At 43.5% G+C, this 25,101-nt stretch overlaps 1 protein-coding gene across 4 annotated transcripts in view; it reads left to right on the top strand.

Annotated features, from left to right (window-relative positions):
- Positions 1-229: 229 nt before the first annotated feature.
- SLC9A2 (solute carrier family 9 member A2) overlaps positions 230-25,101 on the top strand; it is a 31,879-nt gene continuing 7,007 nt past the window's right edge. The window contains exons 1-12 of one of the 4 annotated variants that reach the window (XM_083735522.1): positions 487-1,015; positions 3,020-3,075; positions 6,185-6,648; positions 10,585-10,835; positions 13,292-13,509; positions 14,419-14,621; positions 16,481-16,570; positions 17,883-17,953; positions 19,824-19,985; positions 21,991-22,093; positions 23,944-24,069; positions 24,401-24,491. In XM_083735522.1, the coding sequence (XP_083591648.1) occupies positions 3,048-3,075; positions 6,185-6,648; positions 10,585-10,835; positions 13,292-13,509; positions 14,419-14,621; positions 16,481-16,570; positions 17,883-17,953; positions 19,824-19,985; positions 21,991-22,093; positions 23,944-24,069; positions 24,401-24,491 (1,807 nt within the window). In that variant the 5' untranslated portion in view covers positions 487-1,015; positions 3,020-3,047. Of the gene's footprint in view, positions 1,016-3,019; positions 3,076-6,184; positions 6,649-8,037; positions 8,161-10,584; positions 10,836-13,291; positions 13,510-14,418; positions 14,622-16,480; positions 16,571-17,882; positions 17,954-19,823; positions 20,000-21,990; positions 22,094-23,943; positions 24,070-24,400; positions 24,492-25,101 lie in introns of those variants that run through there. The other 3 variants (XM_083735521.1, XR_014563493.1, XM_083735523.1) reach the window with 3 other exon arrangements.

The raw sequence follows: 25,101 nt of genomic DNA, 5'->3' as shown, positions 1-25,101 counted from the left end.
AGATGTGGAGTCTGCGCGGGCTTTCCTCACTGTCGTACCTGCTCCTGACACCTCAGGTAGTTTGCCTGCCTCCCGCTTCCTCAAGAAACGGCAACTGAGGGAGGGGGTGACGCGCCGGGCGCTCCACTCCCCCCGCCCCTCCCTTCGCCCCAGAGATTTGGCGCGCGCCGGGAAGCGGCAGCCGCCGCCGGTGTGTTTCCGACCGGCTGGGCGGGCGCGTGTCTATTTGCAGCCCTGCCTGTGCCTCGTGTGGGTGACCTTCGGTGAACCCCAGGCGGGTCTGCCGGCGGCACCACCTGTCCCGGCTGAGGGAGGGGAAAGAGGAAAGAGCGCGGAACACTCTGAGGGAAAGCTGGGAGCCACCACCGGCCGCGTCCCTCCTCGGACCCTCTGCCCGGCCCTCCTTCTCCTCCTTGCGCCGCAGCAACCACCCTCGCGCGCGCCCTGCCGGGCACTGAAAAGCGCCTGGCGAGGCGACAGGGGCTGGGCGAGGCGGACCCTCAAGAAAGGGGCGGGGCCAGCAAGCAGCAGGTGCGCGCGAGCTGCCCGCCTCCGTCCGCGTGACGCCTGTCTCCCCCTGCAGGCGGCGAGCGCAGGACCCCCCGACGCCACACAGCGCCGCCGACCATGGCGCAGCTGAGGCGAGCGGGGAGCCGCGCGCTCCTCCGCTCCCTTTCCTAGCCGCGCCTGAGGGAGGGAAAGCGGCGGCAGCTCTACGAGATGGGCGCTTCTCGGGGCCCCCGCCAGTCGGGCCCCTGGCTGGCGCTGCTGGCTTGGCTTCTGCTGCTTTTGCCAGGCGACGTCTCCTTCGCCCTCTCGGAAAGCGGAGCGCCCGAGCCGGCAGCAATGCTGGGCGTCAGCCCCACGCCCGGGGCGGAGACCCCTGCGCCTGCGCCGCCCAGCGGGACCCCCTTCGAGGAGACCAGGCTGCACGTCTTCACCTTGGATTACCTGCACGTCAGGGTGCCCTTCGAGATCACCCTGTGGATCCTGCTGGCTTCTTTGGCCAAGATCGGTAAGGGGCGGGAGAACCCCACCAGGTCGATTTCGAGTTTTCCTGGCTTTATTCAGGAGGGGAACAGGCGTGTTGCCCTCATCCAGCTTGCGGTTGATCTCCAAGTAGCCTCCTTTTTCCAGTTCTGTGGGGAGACAGAATCAGAGTTGGAAAGGGACCCAGGGGTCATCTAGTCCAACCCCCAGCAATGCAGGAAGTTCAGCTAAAGCTGGTGGCTACCCCAACCTCTGCTTAAAAACCTCCAAGGAATCTGAATTCAGATTGAAATTCCCAGGTGTCAAAAAAGGTTATTTATGTATGCCACTACTGTGGCATCCGGTGTTTTGTTAGCCAAAATATGGAAAACTAGTGAGGTCTCAACCAAAGAAGAATGGTAACTTAAGTTGGCAGGATATGCACAGCTTGCAGGCTTAACATATAGAATAAGCGAAGGAGAAGAACATACGTTTAGATTGGGAAACGTTTATTGAATATATGGGCTGAAAATGCTGGCAGCATTAAGATAAATTCAACAGCGTAAAAAAGTTTTGACGGATGTAATAATGGAATACTGAATTTTGTAATCGTTTTTGTAAAATAGGCAGGGATTTGTGATGTGTAAAATGAACCATGGAAAGAGAAGAAGGGAACTCATTGGTATCTTAAGGATTGGAAAAATGTGTACTTTAAATTGTAAAACAGAAATATACGCCTCCAAGGAAGGAGAGTCCACGTTTGTGAAGTCAGATCGCTGCTGCTCTTTTTCTTCACAAATTGCCATAAGAAGCAGGACAAGGAGATCCTGAGTGGACTCAACTTTGCTGCCTCCTCCTCCGCTTCTTCTCGTGGTGAAGATGTCTTTGCACTGCAGTTGTTATGCATAAGGGAATCAGGGTGGATGCCTGTCACTGAAGAAGCAGTGAAGTAACAGGCATCTCTTTGCTTTCCTGACCTGACAAAGGTCTAGAGTGGAGATAAACATCTCTTGGGAGGATTCCTGCATAATAACTTGATGGTGTGTGTAACCTGAAGCCTTTATGCATTTTTGCTGGCAGGTTCTGTTTGTGTTTCTTCAAACAAAATGAGAGAAAGATAGAGAAAGGGGGGAGGTAAAAAATATATTGTTTTAAAATAAATTTCATTAGAGTTTATAAAGAGAAATACAAAACTTAATCTCAAATATATTTTTTTGTCCAACATTAAGCTAAGTAAGATAAAAACACAACGAAAAATAAAAAGAGAGAGAGAGATGAGAAAGAAGAAATAGAAAAGAGCTTTCAAGAGGAAATAGAAAAGATAAAGTTCAGAGATTTAAGAACTTCTGATTCATCATCTGCCCACTATATACAAACAATAATCACTTCCTTTACTCTACTATAACACCTAACAAAACCACTTTCTATAAACAAACATTATCTTCAGCCTTCAAACCCAAATGTTGTTATTTCTTTTTCACACAAAAAGTCTATGAGAGGTTTCCAATCCTTAGTAAACATGTCACTTTTGCTATCTCAGCTAAGTCTTAATTTCAACAACCATTCATTTATTGTTGGTACTGATGAATCTTTCCGTCTTTGTGATATAATATGTGATTCTCCACATATGGCAGAAGGAAGGGCATGCCATCTTGCAGTGAATGTATGCGCAATATTGCATATTTCATAATCACTAGAAATCCTTTCAGCATTTCAACAGTTTTGATATAGCCCCTTTAGTAGTCCAGTTCCAGTGTAATCCCATGTCGGCATTATTCTCTTAGTTGTGCAAACTGTCCAATATCAGAATGTGTTTAATTCTCCCAATGAAATTTAAATGAGATTTAAAAGTGCATAATTTTGAATGCATCCCACAACTGTTTTAAAGTACTAAGGGTGTTGCACTTACTTGGGAATAATCTCATTGAACTGATGGTGACAGTGGTCTCACCAGGATAAGATTTTGGGGGCAGAGATGCAGAACCTCACTCAGCAGAATGAGTGGGATGACTCTCAAAAGCTGGCTTGCTTGTTTATTTATTTCACTTAGAACCAGGACTCAAGGAGGCTCATGGAAAATGAAAGAAATGCAGATAAAACATAAAGGTAAAGGACCCCTGACAGTTAAGTCCAGTCAGAAATGACTCTGGGGTTGCGGCGCTCATCTCACTTTACAGGCGAGGGAGCTGATGTTTGTCCGCAGACAGTTTTTCCAGGTCATGTGGCCAGCATGACTAATCCGTTTCTGGCGAAACCAGAGCAGCGCACGAAAACGCCGTTTGCCTTCCCGACGGAGCGGTACCTATTTATCTACTTGCACTACGTGCTTTTGAACTGTTAGGTTGGCAGGAGCTGGGATCGAGCAACAGGAACTCACCCTGTCATGGGGATTTGAACTGCTGACCTTCCGATCAGCAAGCCCTAGGCTCAGTGGTTTAGACCACAGCACCACCCATGTCCCAGATAAAACACACATAGCTTAAAAATATAAGAGATTATGGTTAAAAAGTAATTATACGGAATAATTAATAATATGGAATTAAAGTTTGAGCAGCACTATGTAGATTCCAATAATAAGAATAAGGATAAGAATTTCATTCTTTATATCCCGCCCATCTGGCTGGGTTTCCCCAGCCACTCTGGGCAGCTCACAGCTCATAAAAAATTGAAAAACGTCAGACACTGAAAATTTCCTGATACATGCCCCTGAGCAGTTTCAGTTGCTCTTCCAAAAATTTTTTATAAGTACTGCATTCACTTATCATTGTAAACTATAAAAGTGCAGAAGAGTAGTAAAAAGCAGCTCACAAGACACTAATGTACAAGGAAAGCTACGTTTTTAACTTTTATTCCTAGTCATCTAGGAAAGGCTACTGTGAAATTTTGGAGCTTGCCAAAAGTCAAGGGCACTTAAGTGTCATCGTAGGATGTACTTCAGAACATAGCAACTTATGACTTCTAGTTGAATTCAGTAGTGAACCACCAACGGCTGATTCTCCTTCCGTGAACAAGAACCATAAAGCTATTTGGGAGCGGTTTATTTTCTTTTTCCATTGGGTAGCTGTGTTTTCAGTTCATCAAGCTGTGTAATTATATGGGTTATATATAGAAAAAGAGAGGTATGGGTCAAATGTGAAATGTGACCTTTAGTGCCTGGGGGGGAACTGTTTTCACATGGAAAAAGAAAATGAGCCATACAAGAAATACTGCATTGGGATTCACCATTGGGCAACATACTCCTAAGCATGTTTGCTCAGGGCTATATCCCATTGGGTTCAATGGGGCCAGCACCCTAGTAAAGTGCTCTTAGGACTAAGTGCACTAAGACTGCAATCTAGAGCACATTGACTTGGGAGCAAGCCATTTAACACAGTGAGTTTTACCTGGATGTAGACATGGATAGGACTATGTTGTAGAAAATTTGACCAAGGTCCTTCAGAGTCTAAGAACCAATGACTGCCTGTGAGCCAACTTCTTGCTTTGTTAGGACACAAGCAATAAAAAGCAACGAGTGGGCCTTATGAGTCCTTGCACCCAGTTTACCCCTCCTAAACTCTCATCCTTTTGCCTAAAGTGTGTGGATCCTTATAGAGGAAACCTTCTGGCCCTAAGATGAACGCTTCTCCTTCTCTATGTAGCCTTCAATGTGGCACACTCAACATGCTGTTGGACAGGGGGCACAGGATGGGAGTTATGGCAGTTCAGGTGAATTGTGATGGGATGGAAGGTGTGAGTTCTGCAGGCTCCTGACCAGTCCACTACTGGCCTCTGGTTCAGTATTAGGATCTTAGTCCAGTATCTCAGTTGGTGGTACAGGAATATTAGTTGACTATCCTTTTCTGAATTTGACATTGAACTAAGGCCACGACACATTCATAGCTGTGGTACAGATAGTCCCCTACTGCTGCTCGATCTACAGTGCCCCCAAAATATTGTACCTTAACCAAGACTTAAAATGTTGTATTATGCAAAATATTAAAGCCTGCATCTCCTAGTTCCTCAGAAGATTTGTATTAAAACAAGAGGGGGGTGGAACTAAGTTACTGGACAAATACCAGCTGGCCACTACATTTAAAGGCCACAGTATTTGCTGGTTTTATGAATATTAACTTGATTCATATCGGTTTTATCTGTTCCTCTTGTAACATGTATTTTATTGCTTTTCTATGGTTTTTACCTTGCCCAGGGGACAGGAATGTGAAGACTGGGATAAAGCTTTCTTCAATAGATAAATTCAGTGCAATCTTAATCATGTCTAGTCAGAAATAAGTCCTACTGATGTCAGTGGACTTCACTGTGAGATAAGCATGGTTAAGATTTACAGCCATTACATTTGCTTGGGACAGGGATATCTGAAGGACCATTTCCTTCAACATTGTCCTGTCCATCCCCTGACTGAAGCTGGGGAGGCCCTGCTGTGTGTCTGAGGATTGGTTGGTGGTGGGGATCTGGGAGTGGGTCTGCAGAACTCACTGTTGTGGAAGATCAGACTGTTCCCTTTCTTTGTGTGCTTCAGATACAGGAGCATTTTTACATTTTTTTGACAGTCATGGTTTTGATTGGCACTTAAATTTTGCTGGTGAACATCACCCCACTGCATGGGTGTAGCAACGGGGGCAGCTGCCCCTCCCCCGATCAAGTAAAACAATAGAAATACAGTGGTACCTCAGGTTAAGTACTTAATTCGTTCCGGAGGTCCGTTCTTAACCTGAAACTATTCTTAACCTGAGGTACCACTTTAGCTAATGGGGCCTCCTGCTGCCGCTGCGCCACCAGAGCACGATTTCTGTTCTCATCCTGAAGCAATGTTCTTAACCCGAGGTACTATTTCTGGGTTAGCGTCCTGAAGCATCTGTAACCTGAAGCGTATGTAACCCGAGGTACCACTGTACTTAAATAACTGACCAATCATGTTGGTTCTGCCCCTCCTAAGAAAAGTCCTGCTCCTTTCCCCAACAAAAACCCTGACTACACCCATGCCCCTCTGCATACCATGTTATCTGGATTTTCGCTCTTGGTTTATTGTATGATGCTTTCTCTCTCACCTGTATGTTCTTAGGTGCCTTCAGCATCCCTTCACTGAGGTGTAAATTTATACCAATAGATGCATAAGTAGATAATTTAAGGACAGTATGGCACTGGCTTTCATTTTGTGCACAAGTTAACTGTCTCTATCTCTCTCTCCCAACCTCCCCTCTGTGCTTTCATTCTGAAGGTTTCCACCTGTACCACAAGCTGCCCCACGTAGTGCCAGAGAGCTGCCTCCTTATTCTGGTTGGATTAATTCTAGGTGGAATTATGTTTGGAGTACAAGAAAAGTCTATAACGGTGATGAACAGTGACGCCTTTTTTTTGTACCTTCTGCCCCCAATTGTCCTCGATGCCGGCTACTTTATGCCAACACGCCTCTTCTTTGAGAACTTCGGCACCATTTTCTGGTATGCGGTTGTGGGGACTCTTTGGAACGCATTTGGCATTGGTATTTCCCTCTTTGCCATTTGCCAGATTGAAGTATTCGGCCTGAGTGATATCACTCTGCTGCAGAGCCTGCTTTTCGGCAGCTTGATTTCAGCCGTGGATCCTGTGGCAGTGCTGGCCGTTTTTGAAAACATTCATGTCAACGAGCAGCTGTACATCCTAGTTTTTGGGGAGTCGCTGTTGAATGATGCTGTAACGGTGGTAAGTCACTTTGCTTAAGTGTTCTTCATTGTTTCGAACTCTTCGCACTTCCCACATTTCTTTCAGCAATATAACAGAGTGAAAGTGAAGAAGCTGGGGCTTTATTGTGTTTTAGGAAAAAATAATTAGAGAAGAAAAATGCCTGCGATACATGCTAATGGATTTAGTATTGGATCTTTTAAGCGATTTGTGCACTTTATAACATTTTGGGTCATTTTAATCAGGAAGCAGAAGTGTCTTCGTGAAAGGGGCCAGAAGAGGTCTTTAGCACTGAATGAGTAATAGGACAAGTAGGTCTGCTGATCGAATGGCTTTTACAAACAGATGTTTCAGTTAGCACTACCTTGTTGTGGATATACAGTACCTACCTGCTTGTAGGTGGACTGAGATTGCCAGTTTATTTTATGCAGCACACTTTGCAGCCGTTACATGGGAGCAATGTTTAATCATTAACTGGATTGGTTTTTAAAAGATCATAGACCTCATCCATCTACCAATTCCCCAAGCTATCCATTTCCATATGAATGAATAATCACACCAGGAACATTGCTAGACTTTGTACTTACCTCAGGTTCCTTTTGGAAAAGTATTGCTGCACTGATCGCTTCCTGCTATAATTGTTTTAATTGCCACTTTATGGGTAGTGTAATGACTCGCACCTATATAAGTGCATGCACACCACACAATGCATGCATTCACACACCTGAACAGGCACACATAAGAAGGGGAAGTGTGTGTGAATGGGTGGTAGTTGTCGTATACCTCAGGGCAGGCTCATGCAGAGCTTGTCTGAGGCCTGGGGTGGAAGTCTTGTTATAAACTAAACTAAACTAAACTAAACTAAAAAAAAGAAAAGAAGAAGAAGCCAGTCCCTAGCAAGCCCTCCGAGATGCGGTTTGGTCAACCTCTTCTAGCTAGCTTTTACAACTCAAGATACACAACTACTGAGAGCACATGTGGCAGACTGAACATTGTAATGCATCTCCTGACACCACAGTAAGGGAAACTGCACCTAAATAAATTTAACTAGACAGTGCACTGGACGCTCCTCTAGAACTGCCCCAATAGTGAAGTCTACTTCAGAGTGAATCTGAGTAACTTTGCCCTTAAAGTGCTTACCACTGGTCTCCCAAGATTTTGAAGGCCCTAGCAATCAGCTGGATTCAACAGTCTGAAGTGGTGCTGTGCTGGAAATTTCTCACACGTTTTCCAGACCGTTTTCTACCAATAAGTGAGATAAGAAATTGCATCTGACAATAATCAAAGGGAAGAGAAAACTTTGGTGAAGTTCTCAGTGGTGAGGTACAGTTTTTTGTTTGATGCAATTGTCTTGAATTTGAGATGTTCGAGGGGTGTCTTTCATTCTACAAATTATCTAACCTGCATTGCAGGGAGTTGGACTAGATGACCCTCGTGGTCCCTTACAATTCTATGATTCTAACCAGTGGTCTGCGCTCTGAGGCCTTCCTGGTGCCCAGGCTTCAGTCAAGGCCCAGGGGAAGACATCATGAGGTAATTCCACCTATGGGGCTTTTTCAGTGTTGGTGAAAAGTTTACCCACTCCAGCAACAAATACATTCCAAACCAATCCTTTTTTCTATGTTTAACTTGAAATTACCTGATCTTCTTCATGTTGCTGAGTGAAATTGCTATGGCCATGGCAATGTTCTGTATTGGAGATGATCAATAAAACCTGATCGGTCCAGGCATCCCATAAAATCAAAACCCTGTGAAGCCTTACTACGTTTCAAACCAATGTAGCATAATTCACAACATGCTAATGTGAGTCCTTCTTGACTGTACTTTCTTTAAAGTAAAAAATTAAAATAAATGAAAAGGACTAAAAAACTTGATTCCCTTCTTGCCCATATAATGTATCTGATCTAATAAAAGCGTATTTCACCAGCCAAGCTCAGGAGATTTATGGAATATTTATAAAATGTGCTAGTATTATTCTAGGGACATAAGAGCATAAAATGAGCTGTGCAAGATAAGACCATAAATTCATCTAATCCAGCCTTCTGTTTCCTACAGTAACCAGGCAGTTGCCCTTCCCTGATGTTTGCCTGTCAGTGCTTGCTGTTTGGAAACATGCTCCTTATGGATTTGGAAGTTTCCATGCAAGTATCATGACCAATAGCTGCTGACAAACCTATCCATGATTAATTTGATCTGAACTCTTTTTGAATGGCTATGAATTCCATAAATTATTCAGACATAATCTTATTGGCCTGTCATCCTCCATCCCCAGTTTTCTTTTCCCCTCTTGCTTCAGGCCAGGGCCGGCTCAAACATGAGACAGGGCGAGGTAGCTGCCTCAGGTAGCAGAAGGCCAAGAGGTGGCGCTTCCTTGGGCATCCCACTGCCTCTGCCAGAAGCTGCCATCATTGGCCACTGCTCCACAACTGCTACCATGCAACCCAAGCAAGGGAAGTTGTAGTGGCGGCAGGGCAGCGTGGCAGCATGGGTCACAGTGGTACATTCCTGTTTCACCTCAGGCAGCACAATGCGATGTGCCACCCATGCTCTGGGCAATTCCTCCATCCCCTTGATCATTTTGGGTGCCCTTTTCTCCATATTTTCTGTTGTATCCTTTTTGAGATGGGATCACCTCTCTCATTATGATGCAAGTTTGTGCTATTTTCACTAATATATTCATTTTTTTTACACATTTCCCCCTAATACATGCATTTCTGTAAACACTGGAAAGAGAACTACTGCTAAACTAAATTTAGATAACTGTGAATTTTGAGGATGGCTGTGTTTTGGTCCTCATATTGTTTTGGAAAGTACAAGCTTGATAAAATTGCCTTTAAAGTATGTGTATTCAAACATGCAAGGTCTGCCTTCTGCGAACTAAAGTGGTACTGTCCAGGAAAAGCCTTGCTGCTTAGTTCTGCTGAGTGCAAACTGGACTGATGCCTAGGTTTAATGGATATCATTTGATAGCATCAAGGAATGCCTGGGGAATGGAACAAGGAAGTGAGCTTGCTGCTTTAATGTGAGATGGGAATGCACTGCTGAGAGTTCCATTTCTATCTTCTATATTGTGGATTTACATTGCATGTTAATATATTTTAAAAGAAATGCTGTTCTGGGGCTTAAATGTGGTGGCCAGTCTTTCAATTATGCAAGCGTCTTATCAAATTAAATCTGTTCAGCTGAATGCATCATGCTGTTGCATCTTTTCCAGGCTTTCTGCTTTTTCTGTGTCCGAATTACTGCATTTTTTAAAGCAGCAACGTGGACTTTGTTCCATGCAATGAGTCATAGCTTACCGTACATGTAGCATGATCCGCTGGGCTCATGCATTCCTCTATCCTCTGGTGTGGTCATGAGGAGGAGATCAGAAGTGATAGCTTCTGTTTTCAGTTGACTGCACGTGGTTCATCATGTCTGAATGAGGACAAATTGTGAGTAGTTTTAACTATGGTTTGTCTGAACAAGCCAACTTCAACCATGGCTAATTATCCTGTTGGGATAAACTACAGTTAACGCTAACCACAGTTTGTCCTAGTTCAGAAACTAGGTTGGGCCGGCAAGATAAAAAGATGAATGGAATAATTGTCTGATGTATGCATGTTTTTCTTATATGAAGCAGCATCAAGTCAGCTACATTTTTAAGCAGTTACTGTGCTGCACTGTGCTGACTAGACGAAGATAATCTAGTCCGTAAACAGAGACCTCTGGTGTAATACTTTGTATATGGCTAGAAAGAACACAAACATACTTTGCGTTATTTCAGGGTAATTGCTTGTCTAACTAATGGGATGAGTGACAGATCATTTTCACTGGGATAGTATCATGGTCTTCAGTTACATCAAACTGTACTATTGTCTAAAATTACATAGTAGCAATATTACATAATTTAAATTTTCCAATTAAAGCTACAGTGAGGATTCTAAAAGAAGTTAACTTTTTTTCTCCCTTTCATAGGTCCTGTACAACCTCTTCAAGTCTTTCTGCAAGATGCGTACAATTGCGGCTGTTAGCATATTTGCTGGAATTGCTAATTTCTTTGTAGTTGGAATCGGCGGAGTTTTGATTGGAATTGTTATGGGCTTTGTAGCAGCTTTTACGACACGTTACACCCATAAAATCCGAGTGATTGAACCACTGTTTGTCTTCTTGTACAGTTACCTGGCATACATAACAGCTGAAATGTTTCATCTCTCAAGCATTATGGCGTAAGTATCTATGAAAATATACTGCGCTAAGAATACCGTGGATATATTAGAAACATTAACCTTTGCTCTTATAAGACCACAGCCCAATGCTGACTCAATGGGAGCAAGACAATGATAGAGTTTTGTTCTGCATAGACATGCATAGAATTTCACTGTCAGTTGACTAACATCTTGTCATCGGTCAAGATGGCAACTGGAGGGGTAGGTGCATGCCAGAGTTCAAATTCAAAGCTGGGTTTTGAGCAGCTTTTTATCCAGATAACCTGAACTTCTAGTGCCTTGCTTTTACTTATAAAGCAATGCGAATTGGTCAGTGCAGGAACCTTTTTTGCTTTTGAAAACAACATTGTGTATGTACTCACTTTTTAAATTCTTGCATGGAAGAAGCAGAACATCCCAGCCCCCCCCCCCCCCCGCGTTTACTCATGTTAAAATTTCCCATTTAATTTATTTTTCATTTGGATCCCTAGTAAAGTGACCCTAGTGAAGTGAAATTTAGAAGCACATTGAAACTTTTGCAAAGTTTAGTAGCAGGTAAACGAAACTTGATGACTGCATCCAGTGATCTAGATTTTTCCAGTCACCAGACAGAAACTGCCTTGTTTGTGCAAGGTGACTTGCATTACTGGTATAACCATGATGAAATGCAGCTTGTATTATCACCAAACTTTTTTCTTTCCCTTTCCTGCTGTGAAGATGGTTTTAGATAAGTGAATATGATTGCTTTAAGTGTGCTTAACCCAACTGAAATCAATAGAATAAAGTATGCCTGACTCCTTGTTTGATAACTGGGCACAGAAATAAAATAAAAAATTAGGAGAGCAGTGGCATCTTCTTAGACATATGATATTATTAAATGCTCTGAGTCTGGTGCAAATCTTGAGTAATATTGATATATTCTAGCCGTTATAGCTGCAGTTCATAGTTATACTGTGACTAGCTAGCATTACAACGGTCAGATACCATACATTGGCTATGTGGCTGATTTTCAACATTCCATTGCAAACTGCAAACACACAATCAAGCAGAGGTTATGTGAATGGCTGGTGATGTGATGAATTCTCCAAGAACTGCTTGGTGAATTGCTTCACATCTCTGTCTTCCCTCAGTGGAGCAACCTCCATGCAGTTTACTTGACCTGCAGTCACAGTGCTGGCTGTTGAGCACTTCACACTTTAGTTGGGAACCAGAGTGTGTGGACCATAGGCCCATGGCCAGGCCACACAATCGAGCTTGCAGACTCATGTGTCGTCTGCAGGTTTATGGTGCGTGCAACTATAGCTGAAACAGAAATAATTGAAAACCATATAAACTTCCTGTTTTCTACCTGTCCCCAGCAGATGTGCCTTCTACTCACTCAAAGCATTCTTTGTATCTCAGCCTTTATGTTTTTTAAGTTATCTGGCTGATTTAAGTATACACCCCAAAATGTGGCATATAAATGTAACCATATAGGTTTGCTTCATATAGGTTTGCTTCTACATGATGTTTTAAATGGCTGATTCGTGTGTGAATCTGGCCTTGGTTGGCAATGGAAGACATTTGATAGGTGAGGCTGTTCAACATCATGGAAAATACCTTAGAGTTCAAAATTAAAACAGGATGCATAGCCCTAGGTCCACCCACATAAGTTATCTGTTTGAAGTTCATCCTCTGTCATGAAATGGCATCTTGTGAAAAGTGAAATCATGACACGCTGAATCCCACAACGCTGAGTAACTAAAAAGGAGATAATTATAGCAGTCAGCTGGTGCCCATGGTGCACTGTGGCAGCATGTAATGTCCTTACAGAGCAGCAAAGGAAACAGAGTTTCCTCAAAGAATGATCACTTCGTTTTCTGCAAGTAAATTGAAATGGAGCCTTCCCTTTAAAAAAAGGTTAGAAACGAAGCAGTGTGTGCATGTTAATTTACCATGGCTCCCTGGCACTGCTTTGCAAACAGGTTTTTAAACTTCCTTGCATTTAAACATCAGTTTGTAATATGAAGTTATGCAAGAGACTTGCTGTTCAGGAACAGTGAAACAATGTCCTGTGACGCACACAGATCTCTCAGTCCCATTGAAGTCCATGCAGTTCCCTTGTATTTACTAACGCTGACCCACACAATCAACCGACAGCATGATCCTATCAAATGTCTGGTTGGAAGGAAGCCCCAATGAGTTCAATTGGATGTACTCCAGCATGTGTATAGGATTACAGCCTAAATTCTCAGAGCTCTTCCTTCCTGTTCTAGCTAAAGTTGGTTCCACCTTTCAGTCAATCGCTTTTTGAACCTCTCCATGTATTTAATGCTTCAACAGCAGCTGGATTGCTGAAATGTAAACTTAAGCAGAATTTTGCTAATCTGAGGAACCGCCTTAAAACCTTCCTGGGATAACAGGCTATGCTTTTCGCGTTGGGCTGTGTAAACTTTAAGTATTTTGGAAGCTGAATTAAAAGTTGCTTTCTTCTGCAGGATTACAGCTTGTGCTATGACCATGAGTAAATACGTGGAGGCGAATGTTTCTCAAAAGTCCTACACCACAATAAAGTACTTCATGAAGATGCTGAGCAGTGTCAGCGAGACCCTGATCTTTATTTTCATGGGCGTGTCCACAGTTGGAAAAAACCATGAGTGGAACTGGGCCTTTGTTTGCTTTACCCTCCTGTTTTGTTTGATTTGGCGTGCACTAGGTAAGAGACACTTAAAACGGTATAGATTGCACTTCAACATACTTTACACCTGAAACATGCTTATCCTTTATGGAACAGTGTGCTTGACCAAAAAAAGAAAGAAAAGAAATCTGCCATCAAGAGAAAAAGCAAAAACTGCTTGAAAGAAAGACATGTTCTGGACATGGAAGACTGTGGGTCTCTCCAGACAATCCTTCAATGTTATTTCAAGTGCTAAAGTAAATCAGTCCAGCAGTCTATAAGCTATGTAGATTTGGTTGGCTTCTGTGCTTGGGAGTGGTGTGGTGTCTCGCATTTCAATGGCAGCCCGTCTGCAACACCAAAATTCAGCGCCTCCTTCCACTTCTCCATTTCCATTCTGCATTATAGTTGCAGCGCCCCGGAAGCTTTGATTTGACCAAATCAGCTGGCCTCCCGTAAATCTGCCTCCGTTGGTGGGAATGTTGCTGTTCATTTCAGGCAGTGAAATGTTTTGGGCTGGCCCTAGTAGGGGAGCTTTTTAAAATTCCTCCTCTTGATTTCGGTTATCATGATACTTCCATTAAGAAAGTGTCTTTGGTTCAACCCCCACCAACTACAGTGAGAAAAGTCTCTCTCTCTCTCTCTCTCTCTCTCTCTCTCTCTCTCTCTCTCCCTGTGTGTGAGAGAGAGAGAGAAAGAGAGAGAGAGAGAGCGAGAGAGAGAGAGAGCGTACTGTGCAGGAAGTGTGGAGAGAAGTGCAGGGACACTCAGGTTGCTTGTGCAACAGAAGCCCTTGGGAGAGTGTCACATGTAAATAAAACTTCTGCACCTCTTTTTCATACGACATAAAATGGAAGATAATATTCTTACATTTATTTTGGAAACATTATTATATTTGTCTTAAATTTAAGGTTCTGAACCATGCTTGTCTTTCTATATTTTCATTAGGAGTTTTTGCATTGACTCAAATTATTAATGTGTTCCGGACAATTCCTATAACATTTAAGGACCAGTTTATTATTGCCTATGGAGGCCTCCGAGGAGCCATATGTTTCTCTCTTGTTTTCTTGCTTCCTTCTGCCGACTTCCCTAGAAAGAAGCTTTTCATTACTGCTGTTATTGTGGTGATATTCTTCACAGTCTTCATTCAGGTAAGAATATCCTTCTTTTGTGATGGGACTAAATAGTTATTTGCACTAAAACCTGCAAAGAGCCCAGTCAATGTTCCAATACTTATTTTGGCCAGGGGACTAATATAGTATTGGCACTGACAGCCTGTAAGTAGCCCAGTACAAATGTCACCTGAAACTTCTACTGGAATAAGTAATTTCTTTCTCTTGTCCCCCAAATATCTTGTATGATCATATTTTACTTCTGTAATGAATATTCTGTAATTTGGAAAAGATATCTCACAGAAGGACCTATACACAACTTAGTAAATCATATTCTGAATTAGTTAACACATCTTGTCTCCAGCTTTACAGACAAATAGCAAAATCAGTTTTAAAAACAAAGATTGCAATTCGTGACTTGCCAGTAATATCTTCCTATATACCGTATTTTTCGCCCTATAGGGCGCACCGGCCCATAGGACGCACTTTTTTTGGGGGGGGGGAAATAAAGGGGGAAAATATTTCCCCCCCCCAGCCCCAAGGAGCAAAGAAGCCATGACAGTGAGCGGGATGGATCCCGCTCGCTGTCCTGGCTTCGTTTTTAGCCTTGGGGCTGGGGGTCCGGGAGTGAAGGCGAGGTTGCGCAACCTCGTCATCGCTCCTGGAGCTTGCGGGGCTGGGGGGGATAGCTTCCTGAAGCCTGGAGAGCGAGAGGGGTCGGTGTGCACTGACCCCTCTCGCTCTCCAGGCTTCAGCAAAAGCCTGCATTCGCCCCATAGGACGCACACGCATTTCCCTTTCATTTTTGGAGGGGAAAAAGTGCGCCCTATAGGGCAAAAAATGCGGTACATAAAAATGCAAGGCTGTCGTTATGCTGCAGTCCACATGGCCACCAGTAGGAGACCACACCAGCTCCAGTGTGGTGGTAGTCTGTCAGCTGAAGCCGCAGTGTGGTTGGCAGGTCACTCAGGTGAACTGTTTCATGGAGGGGAGAGCTTCACAGAGCTTTTTGACAAACCGCATCGTAAATTGGTTGTCTCCCTCTGTTAAACATGGCTGTAGCCACATGTAATGGAGAAGGGAGGTGCTTCATTCACAAAAGGGTGGGGCAAACAGAGAGAGGAGGGGGAGGTGAGGTTTGGCTGAGCTGCGAGAAGGTGGGTGAGGTATAAAGGGAGAAGGGGTTGGCCAGGTGTGGAGGAATCAGAACAAGCCGGGGTGGCAGCCACTAGTCATTTATAAATTTGACCCAATGCATTTTACAGCTTGTTGACTTCAAGCCTCATTTTATCTGGAAATGTAGTGGCTCACAGAGAACATACTTTGCTTTTTGCCCTGTTAATACCACAGATAGAAATCTAGGAAGCTAGCTTATTCCAGAGCTGTGTATACAGCACACATTTCAAGTACCTCCCATCAGAATCCTGGCCACTGTTGTTTACTCCTCATAGAGCTATAATTCTCTGCACCCTTAACAAAATACAGTTCCTAGGATTCTTGGGGATATGTGTGTTTACATATAAGCAGCCCCGGGTCAGACTGGTTCTCCACCTAGTCCAGCATGGTTTTCTGTGAAAGACAACAGATTTCTAGGGCCAAGGCCAGTTTTTCACAATCACCTACCACCTATATTTCTTGGGCAACTGGATTCAGGCATCAGCAGTAGATCTTTAAGGTCTGTGCTGTCTGGTTTCGAAAATAAGAAAAAGAAAGAAAGCCAGGTACATTTTGGGGGACTCTATTTTGCTGTTATCTGAGGCAGCATGCAACTATTCTACTGCTTCTGAACATTCATTTACCAAGCTACACGCTGAACAGAATATGAGAGTGACACAGTGGAAAGGAAATTTTAGGGCTGATGTGATTTTCATGCTTGTTTTTGTGTTTCCTGAAAACAGGGAATAACAATTCGCCCACTGGTGGAATTTCTGGATGTTAAAAGAGCAAATAAGAAGCAGCCAGCTGTTAGCGAGGAAATTTATTCTCGGGTATGTTGGAGTTTTGGGTGAACAACATGTAACATGTGCTTGTTACATGAATTAATTCATTTTGGTACTGCATGTGTCACATACCAGTGTGTCTTTGAGTTCATGAACACCTTTTCAGCCTGCAGTTCTGGCCTAGTGTCTCGTATCACATTCTCCGCCCCCCCCCCCGGCAATCTTTAGTGACTTTAAAACACACTAGTTAGGCACAACTAGGCACAATTTAATTCGGTTTAACCTTTATAGCTCAGTCCTTCATGTTTGCTTGGAAGTATGTTCCAACTGAGCTCACTGGTTGTTAACTTCCAAGTAAGTATTGAAGCTCAGTTAAATTCTGCACATAATGAAAGCAGGGGTGTGATCTACTCTCTATAGACACAGCTGTGCACATGTGGCTCAGGGCAAGCTGCTTACTTCGCTTCCCTCTTTCCCCTGGAACTGAGCTACTGGTATACCAGGATGCTGGAGAAGAGAAGTATGGCTTCTGATACATAGATGAGACACACACATGCCACCCTTTGAAACTAACACTGGTTAGGTACAGTGTGCAATAGTAAAGGTAAAAGGTAAAGGACCCCTGGACGGTTAAGTCCAGTCAAAGTCGACTATGGGGTTGTGGTGCTCATCTCGCTTTCAGGCCGAGGGAGCAGGCATTTGTCCACAGACAGCTTTCTGGGTCATGTGGCCAGCATGACTAAACCGCAACAGATGATGGAAACCAGAGCACACAGAAATACCATTTACCTTCCTGCTGCAACGGTACCTATTTATCTACTAGCATTGGCATGCTTTCGAACTGCTAGGTTGGCAGGAGCTGGGACACAGCAACAGGAGCTCACCCCACTGCTTGGATTCGAACTGCCAACCTTCCGATCGGCAAACCCAAGAGGCTCAGTGGTTTAGACCACAGTGCCACCCGCTCCCCTGTGCGATAGTGGCCAAGGGTTCACTAGCATGATACGGTTGCATGAACACCAAACATTTAGAGTACACGACTTCCCCCAAAGACTCATCGGAACTGTAGCTTATATGTCTCAGCACCCTTAACAGACCATATTTCCCAGAATTCTTTGGGGTAAGCCATATGCTTTTAATGTATGGTGTGAATATAGATTTAGAGAAAAGAAAGAAATGCCATTTTCTCTCAGCCATTGTGTTCTTAGAACTGGGTCATTAGGTTATAAACATTGAATGACTCTAAGAGAAGCTTAGATAACCAATATTTATATTGGTTAAAATTTTCCTCAGTGATTGCATGTGGCTTAAGTCTGTGGCACATACAAAAGGAAGTAATGAGTCTGTTTCCACATTTTAGTTCTTTGATCACGTGAAAGCTGGAATTGAAGATGTGTGTGGACACTGGAGTCACAACTTTTGGAGAGATAAGTAAGTAGTGTACTGAAATGTTAGTGGAGTGTGGGAAAAGTGAGAAGCCCAACTTGTTTCCTCAGTTCAATAATTACATTCTGAAATTTGCCAATGATTTCTATAAAGCATTATTTTGTGTGGCTTTGTGGATGAGATGATTTTAGCAAACCTGAATACTGATATATAATTAGTTTAAGCATTTGCACTCATCAGACTACATGAATTAAAAACCTGACTTTATTTCAAAAATCCTACATTCAAAATACAAGTGTTTGTTAATATTCATGAGGTACTCTGCTGGGACTTTGGTTTAGCTATTGGACCATTCTAGTTCAAATGTGTTGTTATGAAGTGCATAGCTTGTGTACAAACCTGCAGTTCTTCCATGCAAACCCGACACTCCTTTTTTTGGATCTTTTGACTTTGTGGCCCGAGTATGTCCTGAAAGTGGTACTCCATGGAGTCAAAGAATACCACTATCATTCCATGTTATTGGAATAACATGGAATTAGCTTATTTCTTTAAAAAAGGTGTTAGTCAGGACTCGGACTTTCACAAAGAGCACGGTATCAGTAGCCTTAACCCCTAATGATTCAAGCTGCCCATTCAATCAGCATCCATACAGGTACATGGGAAAGTTAAGATGTGGGGAAATTGGTCAAAGAATGTCTCTCTGTGTGTAGGGTAGCTGAGGCTAGAAGAAGCTCGTGGGCTGGACGATAGAGGCAGGGGGAAGAGAGAGAACGAGAGCAAGCAGTAAGCTGCTTGGGAATGTGAAAGGGTGAGGGGTTGACTTAATACCTGAGAAAAGGTGGCTTATAAAGGAGACATGGAAGGGAATGAAAAGTCTGAGAGCTGAGGGACTTGCGATGAAACAGAGTATGTGATACCCTTTACTTCTGTGAAGCTGGAGTTTGATGGAAGGGAAATGGCATGGAGGCCCTTCCAATCCAGGAAAAATAGCTAGAGGCATAAGAAAGAGAGAGACTAACAAAAACTAACAACCCTCCTTTCCTTTCTCATTGAAGTCAGGATGGGTACTACACCTGGATTAAGAAGTTACAGTATTGGTTAAAGGTCTTGTCCAGGCTTGCTCAACCTTGGCCCTCCAGATGTTTTTGGCCTACAACTCCCATGATCCCTAGCTAACAGGACCATGGTCAGGGATGCTGGGAATTGTAGTCTCAAAACATCTGGACGGCTGAGGTTGAAGAAGCCTGGTCTTGTCCCTTCCTGGGCTAAAAAATGGAAGGTGAAAATTAACGGTAACTGGGACCATCCCCTTCGGTTACTTCTAAGCTGGGAATTTTCCAATTTGCCAGGCAGTTCCAAAAAGGAGCAGAGGAAGCAAAAGGATTAAGCTGGAAACTATAACAGTGGGCATAACTCAGGGGTGCTGACTGTGTGTGTCACATAGGAAGCATTTCAGAGTATGTCTTCCACCTGTCTTTTGGTTATAGCTCAGGCTGCTCCTAGTCCTGCCTGTGAGCAGAATTTTAGCTGCCATTCCCTGCGCAGGCTACCCATATCAAAAACTGAAAGTTGACCTCGTAACAGTGTTTAGAAGACACTGCAGCATTTTAGAATTTAATCTGCAGCATTGCTTCTGCTCCTCACAGGTGTAGTGGTTAAGACCACCAGTGTGGTGTAGTGGTTAAGAGCGGTGGACTCGTAATCTGGGGAACCGGGTTCGCGTCTCCGCTCCTCCACATGCAGCTGCTGGGTGACCTTGGGCTAGTCACACTTCTTTGAAGTCTCTCAGCCCCACTCACCCCACAGAGTGTTTGTTGTGGGGGAGGAAGGGAAAGGAGAATGTTAGCTGCTTTGAGACTCCTTAAAGGGAGTGAAAGGCGGGATATCAAATCCAAACTCTTCTTCTTCTTCACAGGTTTATAAAGTTTGACAAGAAATACTTGCGAAGGCTTCTGATTAGGGAAAGTGAGCCTAAATCAAGTATAGTTTCCCTGTACAAGAAACTTGAAATAAAGCATGCAATAGAGATGGCAGAGTGTGGAATGATAAGTACAGTACCATCGCTGGCTTCTATAAGGTAAGTTGAGGGCAGTAGGGTGCAATATCATTGCTAGCTTGAATCCTGACTATGTTGCATTTTGAAGTGTGCATTCTACAGTTGCCAAATCATAGCCAGAAGTGAATTAAACCAGTGTTTCCCAACCTTGTGCCTCCAGATGTTTTTGGCCTACAACTCCCATCATCCCTAGCTAGCAAGACCAGTGGTCAGGGATGATGGGAGTTGTAGGCCAAAAACATCTGGAGGCACAAGGTTGGGAAACACTGAATTAAACAGTATTTTCTACATCTAGGATTAACTAGTCTGTATATTTATTTCAAAGAATTATGTTGTGTTCAAAACATTAAAAACATCCTGATGGCTTGCAATAGAAGGAAAAAACAGCTTACAATAAAAAACCTTACTATTAAATAAATAAAATAAATAAATAAATAAATAAATAAAATTAAATAAAAAAATTATTATGTTGTAAAGCTAAATACATCAATGGCAGTGCAATATATGGATCCAACACCAACAATAAAACATTTAAAATGCCTGGGATTTATTATTATTATTATTATTATTATTATTGACAATAAAGAAAGTGGCATGTGAACTTCTCCCAGCAGAACATTCCATGATCAGGGTGCCACCACTGAAAAGGCCCCAAAACCTGTTGTATCTACCCATTGTATCCACAAAAGTGGAGGCACTGCAAGAAAGGCTTTTAATAATGTTCTTAGTGAATGGGCAAACTCAATGAGAGTTCAGTTGATAAATTAATCAACCAGAGCTGCAACCTCTGTACCCGCTTACCTGGAATAAGCCCCATTGAACTTACTTGAACTTTCTTCTGAGTTGAAATACACGGGATTTTGGTATCAGACATCTAAGCTGTAATCCTACACACACTTGGCTGGGAGTAAAGTCCATTCAACTCAATGGATCTTGCTCCTGAGGCCCATGATTGTGCCATCTTATTCAATACTGTCTACACTCTAGACTGACTAGCAGTAGCTTTCCTGGTTTTCAGACTGGAATGTCACCCAGCCCTAACTGGAGATTTCAGGAACTGAATCTCAGACCTACTGCAGATACTCAACCAGTAAACTACAGCGCTTCCACAAACAACCTGTGCTACTGTAATATGGAATGACAACTGACGTATTGAAGATAGTTTTTCCTTCTAACAATTAGTGCATGCTTTTTACTGTGAGATGCCATGATATTTTTTACACTGAAATTCCTTGCTGTCTGATGTTTTCAAGTTTTCAAAGCAATCTACAGTCGGTTGACATACCCACCAGTAACAAATGTGAACAAAATTCTATCATGGTTACATTTAAAAGAGCCCGTGGCTCCGTCCTATTTGGGATTTTGCTAGAATTCTATTTGTGTACTTGCATATATCTTGAAATTGTTTGAAATGTAATAGCTGTAGCTAGACCAGCTGGGACTTTTGTTACAGAAATTGTAAGGATAGGCATTCCCTGCCCCCCCAGCACCCCATTTATGGAGAAATGTGAGTAGCAGTGAAATTCTGTATACTCAGAAGTAGGCCCTGGTGAGTTCAGTGGCAATTACTTCAAGGTAGCTGTGGCCTTGGGACGCGGGTGGCGCTGTGGGTTAAACCACAGAGCCTAGGACATGCTGATCAGAAGGTTGGTGGTTCGAATCCCCGCGATGGGGTGAGCTCCCGTTGCTCGGTCCCTGCTCCTGCCAACCTAGCAGTTCAAAAGCACGTCAAAGTGCAAGTAGATAAATAGGTACCGCTCCGGTGGGAAGGTAAACGGCGTTTCCCTGCGCTGCTCTGGTTCACCAGAAGTGGCTTAGTCATGCTGGCCACATGACCCGGAAGCTGTCTGCAGACAAACGGCAGCTCCCTCGGCCTATAGAGCAAGATGAGCGCTGCAACCCCAGAGTTGGTCACGACTGGACCTAATGGTCAGGGGTCCCTTTACCTTTACCTAGCTGTGGCCTTATTTATAGTATTGCAAGTTATTATGTATTTTCCTTTATATTTTGTTTCACCTTCTTACAGTGAACTTAAAGAAGAAGAAGAAGAAATAAGACCTTCCTATCCTGCCAAGATGGATGACATAAGATACATTTTAACAAGAAATCTCTATCAGATACGGCAAAGAGTAAGTAGAATACAGCATTAATGGAACACCCCGTGGTGAATGTATCTAGTTTCTCAGCTGGCGATGTTTTTTCCTCCCTTAATAAAATCACCAGGATGCCATCCTCAGCAAACTTACTTGGAAGCCATTTCCATTAAAATCAGTGGGACTCGCCTCTGGGAAAATGTATTTAGGATTAGTATATGGGAAAGCTGATAAATAAATATGGTAAAGACAAAGAAGTATGAGAAGTTGTACTCCAGGCTTTATGAAATGTCTTAAGAAGAGGAGTTTGTGACGGTTTTTTAGAACACAAAGATGTGCCACTCAACACTAGGCACGAGCATAAATTCTGAATATTCTGAGCTACACACGCACACAAACACACACTTAATACATACACAGATTTAAGGTGCTGTGCATAGGTGAGTTTTACAGTAGCTTAAAATAGTTCCTTATCCGCTGGTCATTAAGAGAACCCTGTGCGGCCGACCTCTATGTAAATAGGATGTTGAAGCTTATTGTAGCTGTTAATGTTCACGATCCTATTAAGCTGGAATTTGATCGCCCAGGGTTTCTGATGATTAAATACAACTCCACATAATGGATTCCACTGCATTTTACAGTGGACCCTCCAGATATGAATTAAATTTGTTCTGGGGGTCCATCCGCAACCCGCAAAGTCTGTAGGCAGAGGCGCTGCTTCTGCATGCGCGCGGCACGATTCAGCCCTTCCATGCTTGTGTGCAGCGCACAGAGTGCTTTTGCACATGTGCACACAGCGAAACCCAGAAGTATACACTTCCTTCCAGCTTTGCCGCGTTCATAACCCAAAAGTTATGTATCCAGAGCAGTACGTAACTGGAGGGTCCACTGTACTGTGTGATAATATCGAAATGTCTAAATGGACCATCACTTTCACATTCCTGTTTGTACGATGCCCGTAATGGCATCTGTCCTTTTATTTAAAATGCATCTGTGGGTTATTTGTGGAACATAGGAATTTGTTCCTTTCCCCTCCCCCCCAAAAAAATATAGTCTGGCCCCCCACAAGGTCTGAGGGACAGTGGACTGGCCCTCTGCTGAAAAAGTTTGCTGACTCCTGGTTAAGTGCAAGTGAAAAGTAGCCTGTTAAGCTGATCTTTCTATCCTCCTCCTCCTCTTTTTCTTGCCATCCTTGCAACCTATGAAAGCCTTCTCCAGAGGATTGGGGATCCTCCTGAAGAGGAGGGGGAGTCCTATGGAACTCCAGGGCAAGAGGGAAATCACCCAGAATGGGGTAGAGGAATATTGCAGTTGCATAAATGTTATGAACACGACATGCAATGCTTAAAATTCTTATTTTTTGTATGCCAAATAACCAAACAACAACCAAAGGTCCAAAGGCTGTACAAGCATTAAATTACACATCTTGATTGCATATAATTCATTGTAAACATTATGCTAGTTTGAGTGTTGTTTGTGAGATTTCTTAAAGCACTGAATTATAGCTAGTTTGCAGCCCTGTACCACTCATGGCAGGGATGCAGGTGGCGCAGAGCCTAGGACTTGCCGATCAGAAAGTCAGCAGTTCGAATCCACGCAACGGGGTGAGCTCCCGTTGCTTGGTTCCTGCTCCTGCCAACCTAGCAGTTCAAAAGCATGTCAAAGTGCAAGTAGATAAATAGGTACCACTCCGGCGGGAAGGTAAATGCCGTTTCTGTGCGCTGTTCTGGTTTGCCAGAAGCGGCTTAGTCATGCTGGCCACATGACCCGGAAGCTGTACATAGGCTCCCTCAGCCAATAAAGCAAGATGAGTGCTGCAACCCCAGAGTCGGCCACGACAGGACCTAATGGCATTAATATGGCCGTTGCTTTTATTCTTGTTTCAGACACCATCATACAACAGGTACAGTCTTGCTGAAGATGCAAGCGAAAAGCAGGCAAAAGAAATTTTGATTCGTCGCCGACACAGCCTGAGGGAGACTGTGAAGAGGGGCAGCAGCTTGTCAAGACAGGTACTTGTATGACACAGAACCGTAGAATTGTAGAGTTGGAAGGGACCACGGGGGTCATCTAGTCTAGCCCCCTGCAATGCAGGACTCTTTTGCCCAACGTGGAGCTCAAACCCACGACCCTGAGTTTAAGAGTCTCATGCTCTACGAATTGATCCATCAGAGTTTGCACAAGGGAGTTGAAAAAAATAACGACCCCATCACAACTCACAGTGTAATATGTATTTTATACTCTTGCATTTGTCCCCAGGTACAAAATGTATCAGAAGTTGCTGTAATCATGCATATATTTCACTTTGCTTGTACAGAACGCATTTCATGTTTCTTTCTGCAGGTGGCAGCCAAACCACCCCGTTATCTGTCACTGCCTAAAAACACTAAACTCCCCGAGAGAGTACGGAAAAGAAATCAATCTTCTTATGAAGGTAATACAGTTTCTGAGTAAAAAGAAGAGTGAATTTGGCTTTTGTTTTTTTCCGTTAATGAAGTGGTTACCTGGAAAACAAGCAAATGTGCCAGAGAGGATCATGGGTTATTTCCATACTTTCCAAGAGAACTGCTACTCCCTATGCAAATAGGTCCATTTCTTTCACTTGCCAAGAAGGTGCTCTTGGTGATTTTTTGTTAATTGGTGCATGCAAATGCATGTATGCTTTGTATACAGTGGTACCTCAGGTTACATACGCTTCAGGTTACAGACGCTTCAGGTTACAGACTCTGCTAATCCAGAAATAGCGCTTCTGGTTGAGAACTTTGCTTCAGGATGAGAACAGAAATCGTGCTCCAGCGTCGCAGCAGCAGCAGGAGGCCCCATTAGCTAAAGTTGTGCTTCAGGTTAAGAACAGTTTCAGCTTAAGAACGGACCTCCGGAACGAATTAAGTACTTAACCTGAGGTACCAACTGTAGTATGTTTGTACAGTGGTACCTTGAGTTACATACGCTTCAGGTTACAGACTCCGCTAACCCAGAAATAGTAGCTCGAGTTAAGAACTTTGCTTCAGGATGAGAACAGAAATTGTGCTCCAGCGGCGCAG

The sequence above is a fragment of the Podarcis gaigeae genome (genome assembly GCF_964106915.1).
Source record: "Podarcis gaigeae genome assembly, chromosome: 4".
Classification (NCBI taxonomy): Eukaryota; Metazoa; Chordata; class Lepidosauria; order Squamata; family Lacertidae; genus Podarcis; species Podarcis gaigeae.
Note: the sequence above shows the minus strand (reverse complement) of the source record. Positions and strands in the feature narration are given on the sequence as shown.